The sequence below is a fragment of the Macrobrachium nipponense genome, chromosome 40 (assembly GCF_015104395.2).
Source record: "Macrobrachium nipponense isolate FS-2020 chromosome 40, ASM1510439v2, whole genome shotgun sequence".
In the NCBI taxonomy this organism is placed as follows: Eukaryota; Metazoa; Arthropoda; class Malacostraca; order Decapoda; family Palaemonidae; genus Macrobrachium; species Macrobrachium nipponense.
This window is the reverse complement of record NC_061101.1, coordinates 48,710,260-48,717,759: the sequence shown is the minus strand read 5'-3', so window position 1 is coordinate 48,717,759 and position 7,500 is coordinate 48,710,260. Positions and strand designations below refer to the sequence as shown.

Sequence of the window (7,500 nt, the reverse complement as noted above, 5' to 3'; positions counted from 1 at the left end):
GCATTGGTTTTTGTTGTGCCAGTCCTCTGTTCTGTCTGTCATTCTCCTGTCTCTGTATATTTCTGGGTCTTCGTTCACTTTTATTAGTCGTTCATCCTATGCACTCTTTAGCACTCGTCTTCGCTGGTTTTCAGATATTGCCCCCAGTGCTCTGTTCTCGATGTTGACGCAGTCCTCTATACTTAGTAGTCCTCTCCCTCCTTCCTTCCCCTTTCGTGTTATGTATAGTCTGTCGTATTTTGCTCTTGGGTGTAGTGCTTTGTGTATTGTCATATGTTTCCTGGTTTTTCTGATCTATGGTGCTGAGTTCTGCCTTCGTCCATTCGACTATTCCTGCGCTGTATCTGATTACTGCACTGCCCATGTGTTTATGGCTTTTATCATATTTCCGGCGTTGAGTTTTTGACTTGAGTATCGCCTTGAGTCTCTGCATATCTTTCCTGATCGTGTCCTTCATCTCTTTGGTGTTTTATATCCCCTCATTCCATTATTCCCAGGTATTTGTATCCTGTCTCATCTATGTGTTGATGTTGCCCCATCTGGTAGCTTTATCCCTTCAGTTCTCGTTACTTTGCCTTTTTGTATGTTGACTAAGGCGCATTTTTCTATTCCAAACTCCATCCTGATGTCCCCAGATACAATCCTTACAGTCTGGATTAGGGTATCTATTTCCTTGATGCTCTTACCATACAGCTTGATGTCGTCATGAACATCAGATGGTTGATTCTGTTGCCTCTTTTCTTGAGTTGGTACCCGGCACCCATCTTATGTAGTACTTTTGTTATTATTATTATTATTATTATTATTATTATTATTATTATTATTATTATTATTATTATTATTCAGAAGATGAACCTTGTTCATATGGAACAAGCCCACCACAAGGGCCGTTGACTTGAAATTCAAACTTCCTAAGAATGTGGTGCACATTAGGAATTAACAGAAGGTAACAGGCAATCCTGAAAGAAGAGATCACGTATAATAAAAAAAAGAAATTGATTAACAAATAATAGGTAAATAGATAAAAATGTAAGTAGATTATGAAAATATAAGGGAAATTTTATTAGGTTAGTAAATGCACTGAATCTTCCCTTGAACTTCTCAGGTTCCAGTTGTACGAAATCCTAAGGTTAATTATTTCTTGGTTTGTGAATTTCGATTTGTCTTTCCCTTACCCATTGTTCCAAGGGCTTTATACCCCAGGTCCTCCTCGATATCAAAGAATACCCTCCATACACCAAGTGAGTGCAGAGGTCTCCAGGAACATCTTGAAGGCTGTACTTGATCTCTTCCTGTCTGTATAGGGCCCAGGATGCGAAATAGCAGGAGCGGTGGCCTGGCTTACCTGGGATAAGAGGCAGAAAAGGGAAACCTTTATGGAACATCAGGTCAGGGAAAAACTATTTACGAGGCAAGAGGACAAATGTTTGTGGAGTATCAGGTTAGGAGAAAAATGTTTACAAGGCAAAAGGAGGAAATGTGGAATATCAGGTCAACAGAAAAACATTTACAAGGCAAAAGGAGAAACGTTTTTTATAGAAAGTAAGCTAGGCACTTTTATAAAATCAGCAAGAAATGTTTAAAAAGTCATCAAGACATGTTTAGAAAGTAATCGACATGTTTAGAAAAGAATCAAGGCAAGTTTAGAAAAACAACAAGACACGTTTAGAAAATAACCCATGCCAACTTCTATGATAAACTCTTAATTTTCTTGCAAGGAAACAAAAAAGGTATAGTTTTATGATGTTCAGTAAACTTGCCGACAAACCTTCGTGGGCTCTTATTGGTTGTCGATGACCTCAAGGCAATTACGAACAACAGAAAACGATGCCTGTTTTTTTCCCCAAGGGAATTAAAGAGTTCATCAAAGTTGGCCCGGGTCATCTGAAATATTTTCTCATGAAAAAGGAGAGAAGATTCCACAGTATTATTTCGGATTAAGTAAATATACTGTATGGTCTGCCATGTTTTAATGTTATTTAATCTTATTTATTTTAATTTTTTACGTATTTACGTGAAACACCGCACTGGGAGAATGTTGTTTTGTAAAACATATTAAATATATATAATTTATTATATATATAGTATATTGTATATATAATATATAAATTTATGAAAAATTATATATATATATGTTTGTGTGTGTGTGTGTGTGTGTGTGTGCATGAACCGAGACATCACGAAGCGTTGTAGGTTCTCTACGAAATGGAAAAAAATGGAAAACTATGTATCGAACATGTGTAGTAATTTCACGAAAGTACTCGTTGCTTAGTATTTTATTTTCTCATCGTTGTGAACAGTCTGCAATGTAACTACATATATGATTATAATCATTCTGCCACAAGAAAAGGGAAAACTTGTGTAAATCCTGACGCGGTCAAGACTTACACTAAGTTTTCATTATATATTTATATATATATATCTCACAAGGCGGAGAGGTAAAGGCATGTCTCAGCGTAGTACATAATTTATTGCCGACGTTTCACATCACTTCGATGCATTTTCAAGGCTGGCAATTGATAAAAATACAAACATATAAGACACGTCACTGATAAAACACGGTATAATATTTAAAATTTAAAATTGAACACTAAAACATTTAAAATGTAAAAATTCTTGTACAACAACACTAGGTTGGAGAGACAACCTACCAGAGTAAAAAATAGAAGGTGACTGAAGGACAGAGTGGGGAGAAAAAAAAATAGTAAAGTAAAAAAACATCCACACACAAAACAATGTAAACAAACAAGTGGTTAGGCTATGAACAGTTGAACTGACGAGGACTGGGCATTTAAATTCGGTACATTAGTTTTGATTAAAATTGATTCCAGTGTTAAATGCTCGTCATCTTTATTGGCTGATCCAATAATTTTAAAATCATTGATGTCCAAGCGGGAGCGACAGGTAATAGAGTGGTTACGGATGCAGGATAGCTCAGGATTGGATAATTTGCATGTATTTTTATCAATTGCCAGCCTTGAAAATGCATCGAAGTGATGTGAAACGTCGGCAATAAATTATGTACTACGCTGAGACATGCCTTTACCTCTCCGCCTTGTGATATCTGTAGGGCTTGAGCCCCATTACTAGTCTTCTATATATATATATATATTATATATATATATATATATATATATATATATATATATATATATATATATATATATATATATATATATATATATATCTATATATACACACACTATTACCTCATATTTTCTCCCTCAGACTTCTACTTATGAAGAGCAATGACTGTTTGTAAAGATTACCTTCTTATTTATATTTTGGAAATTTCTACTTATCTTCTTTCCTTTCATCAGATAAGTCATAGACGTTTTTCCTCCTTATCAAAGGTTCTTTGCAGCGTCCCATCAGCCCCTAGCTTCAACCCCTTTCATTCCTTTTCCTGTTCATCCGTTCATATTCTTTTTTTTTTTCTTTTTCCATCTTGCTAACCACTCTCTCATAACAGTTGCTTCACAGTACAAGTGCGAGGTTTTTTTCCTGTTAAAGCTTTAAAAACCTTTTTAGTGCTAATATTCCTTTCAGCGCAGAATGACCTCTTAGATCCCAGCGCTTAGCATTTGGCCTAAAGTCTATATTCCATTCCGTTCCTCAGAAGCAAAGGAATGTGGGCGTGTCCGTGAGTCTCCTATCTGACAGTTAATTGTCTAGTTACTGGTTACGTAGTGGTCTTCTAGTTAAAAGGAGAAGAATGTTTGTGTTTCAGTTTAAACTGAAGCACTGGTTGCTGTTATTGGATCCTTGCAATCTGGTATTTGGATGCGTTAAAACCTGGATTTCTTAAGGATTATATCCATTTCTTTTGTGACAAACTTACATCATGATTCAATTTGGCTTTAAGCCAATCCGTCAGTATTATTACCTTCATGTTCAGATCCTTTGGAAATCGTTTTTGAATATATATCTGCAACTGTAAATTTTCTTTGTAAATAAATTTAGAAGATGGTGCCGAATATAATTCATACCAAAATTGATCTGAATCAGAAAGCCATCGACGATTTGACAGGAATGAATTCAGACGAAATGAATTTGATTCATGTACTCTGAAGTTGTAGAAATTCAATGAAAGCACTGCTCATATTACTCACTATTCATAGCCACGGGTATAGTCTTGTTCACTTTGCTTGGAAAAGGAACCCTCCATTTCTTTTACTGTTTATCCTTCCATATTCTCTTTCTTCCATCTTACTTTCCTCCGCCCTCTCCTAACAATTGATTCATAGTGCTACTGCTTTAAGGTTTTCCTCCTGTTACACCCTTCAAACCTTTACTGGCAATTTCTGTTTCAGCGCTGTATGACCTTGTAGGTCCCAGTACTTGGCATTTGGCCTAATTTTTATGCTCAGTTCAGTTTGGTATATTTACTGTAATGATGCAGTGGAATACATAATAAGTAGATAACCTGTGGCGTTTTATTAATAAAAAATACTTAATACTTACTTTTGCTTTCAACGTACCTATACCATTAGGACGGGGCGGTGCAGCCTTTGATGTCGCAGGGAAAATAAGAATTGTCGCAACAGCTAACACGGAAGGAATCAGCCGCATTTGTCTTGGAATTCTTGAATTACGAATCACACAGCATTTTCATCCGTGGCACTAACTCACTCCTATATTCAGTGTTAGCTTTACTTCTACAGACTGCTGGTACTCACTGATTTTAACAAGAGAGACAAAATACTTCATTCCTGTTCATTTGGTACTGCACTGTATGCCGTTTTAGTTACGCGTGAAATCGAATCTTATCTTCGTTAACTCTGCTCATTTTTAAATCTGCCACTATCTAGGATCTTAAAAGCACAGGGAAAGTTTTAGACAAAAGGCAACTGCGCATACCGCCGGTTCCCAATTACCATTTTATTTCATGATCTCCACATCCCAGCGTAATGGCAATGGCGCTTTCAATTTTAACCTTTTGCGTTATCTGATGGATCTCAAATGGTCCTGTTAGTGGGAGCAGTTAATGAATAGGTGCAATGAATAACTAGCTTCGTTATGGGTCGAGTCTCTGGTGGCAATCTGTAGCGGCTCTGACAAATGTGGAATTGGTGAAAATCTCTATACGTAAGCATCAGCTGTTGATGTTCCCATCTGCTGATGGACGATTAGCCTTCATTTTTTTATATTTATCACTATCCCGCTTTTCTTTTGTTATCAATGTCGTTGTGCCACCATTTGTTCGATGTTGGGTCGATAGATAACGTTTGTGTCAGAAGGCCGTGGACTCTGTTGCTGAATACGAAATGGACTGAATCATCTTTCTGTTCGCTGACTCTGTCTGGAGTTAAGCAAAGGTGTCAGTATTATTACTCTGGCTGGCGTCGCCATATACATAGGTATTTAGTGTTTCATGTTCAAATCCTTTCGAAATAATTTTAGGATGTGTGTGTATACATATGCATCTGTATTTGTATATGTATATGTATATACATATGCTTATATGTATGTGCATATTTATATATGTATATTCATGTATGTATGTATGTATGTAAATACATGTACATGTATATGTATGTAAATATTGGTATATGCATATTTATATGTATGTACATATTTGTGTATGTATATTCATATACATGTACATTCAATAAAGTTACGTGCATCTTCTGTGATTTTTAAGCGTATATTCATATATGTATATGTATGTACATATATGTATGTATATACATATGCATGTATATACGTATATATGTATATTCATATATTATATATGTACATGTCCATGTACATGTATATATGCAACTGTATATTTTCTGTATGAATAATGAAAATGGGTACCGAATATATTAATATTAAACTTACAGCATTTATTAAACTAAAGCACTTTGATAAACAATGATATGGATTTATGGTCGCTGTTCTAGGAATCCATCGTTCAAATGTCAAAGATTTGACGTTATTGTCTGACTGGGCGAGGTAGGTGGCACCGCGTTATAACCTTTATACGTCTAAAACGAGCTGGAATTATGTCTGGATAATTGTGTGGAATTTGGGTGTCACATCGAAATATGTTTTGGAAAAGGTACTTTCTGGAATATTTGGACTGGGAGAGGTGAAATGGGTTCAGAAAATTAATCAATTGTGCGATTTTTTTGGATATTCTTCTTTTTAGTACTTCGAGCGAAGCGAAAGTACGATTTAATGTTTTAAAAAGGCCATTTCAACCATTTGTGCATTAAGTTACACATCTCTAAAACACTTGTAAGTTTCGGATCAGTTAAACAGCTATTTATTTGATCTTGACGTTCCACTTCCTAGTGTTTTCTTGTTTGAGTGAAATTCAATTGTGATTTTAAAAGGACGCACCGGCCATTTGTGCATTAAATTACAGTATTATAACGAGATATTGTCGGGCTACTGCTTGTACTAATAGCACTTCAGTAAAGCAGTTCAGAGACAGTTACGACACCAAGGAACATTGTTTAAACATCAAAAATACCGGTAGAATGTAGATATCCTCATATCCATAATGTTGTGATGTTCATTTTTTTTGTTCTTTAATAAGTGATCTCTTCCTGTAATGCCTATTGCCTTTTGTTACTTCTTGCTAATGAACACCATATTATTATTTGAAAGCGTAAATTTCAGCTCAGGGTCCCTGTGTTGGGCTGGTTCCATATGAATAAGGGTTCATCATTCTGAATAATAATAATAATAATAATAATAATAATGATAATAATAATAAAAGAAAACTAGAAAAAACTAAAGGCTGAAGTAGCTCCAAGACTCATGCAGAAGAGTGCTGATCCTAGAAACGGCGCACATAGTAAGAAAAGTGATGGACTCCTAAGGAGGCAGGATGCAACCCAGAACCCACACTAATAAATACCACCCAGTCAAATTGGAGGACTGTGATAGAGCAAAAAAAAAAAAAAAAAAAAAAAAAAAAAAAAAAAAAACAAAAAAAAAAATTATATATATATATATAATAATAATAATAATAATATAATAATAAATGATATGAATATGAATAATATGAATAGGGTCCATCTTCTTCTTAATAAAATAATAATAATACAATACTGTGTAATGTTGACGAAAATATAAATCGCATTGTCGTAACTTGTTCACAGAGAAAATATCTATCAAGTATACTCTTGAGATAGAAAGATTTAATGATATGAAAATGACCGCAAAATATCAAACATTTTGAAAAACGAAAAACCACCGAGAGAGAGAGAGAGAGAGGTGAATTATCTGATGACAACAAAGTAGAAATCAATTATCTCTTGATTGGTAGTATGGAAGTTTCTAAAAAAATTGACGGAAATTGGAAAAGCATTATAAACTGATAACGGAAAAAGAAGAGTTATCGATGCGGCGATTGTCATTTGGGAATACACAAGCTTTTAATTAAAGAGTTAATGAAAACGGTTCATTATGCCGACTGTAATGCTTGTGTTTATTTTTGTTACAACTGACAATCATGCATGCACGCCTATACTCTGTGCTTTTGTCGTCTTTTCTGAAAACAGA

General features: G+C 34.9%; 2 protein-coding genes across 2 annotated transcripts in view; one reads left to right on the top strand and one right to left on the bottom strand.

The window, feature by feature from the left end:
• Positions 1-4,729, bottom strand: part of LOC135212136 (endochitinase-like) — a 12,363-nt gene extending 7,634 nt beyond the window's left edge. The window contains exons 1-2 of the mRNA XM_064245547.1: positions 4,482-4,729; positions 1,176-1,345 (exon numbers count right to left, since the gene is read on the bottom strand). Coding sequence (XP_064101617.1) covers positions 1,176-1,345; positions 4,482-4,572 — 261 coding nt within the window. The 5' untranslated portion in view covers positions 4,573-4,729. The remainder of the gene's footprint in view (positions 1-1,175; positions 1,346-4,481) is intronic.
• Positions 1-7,500, top strand: part of LOC135212239 (uncharacterized) — a 790,449-nt gene that overhangs the window by 320,450 nt on the left and 462,499 nt on the right. The window lies entirely within an intron of this gene.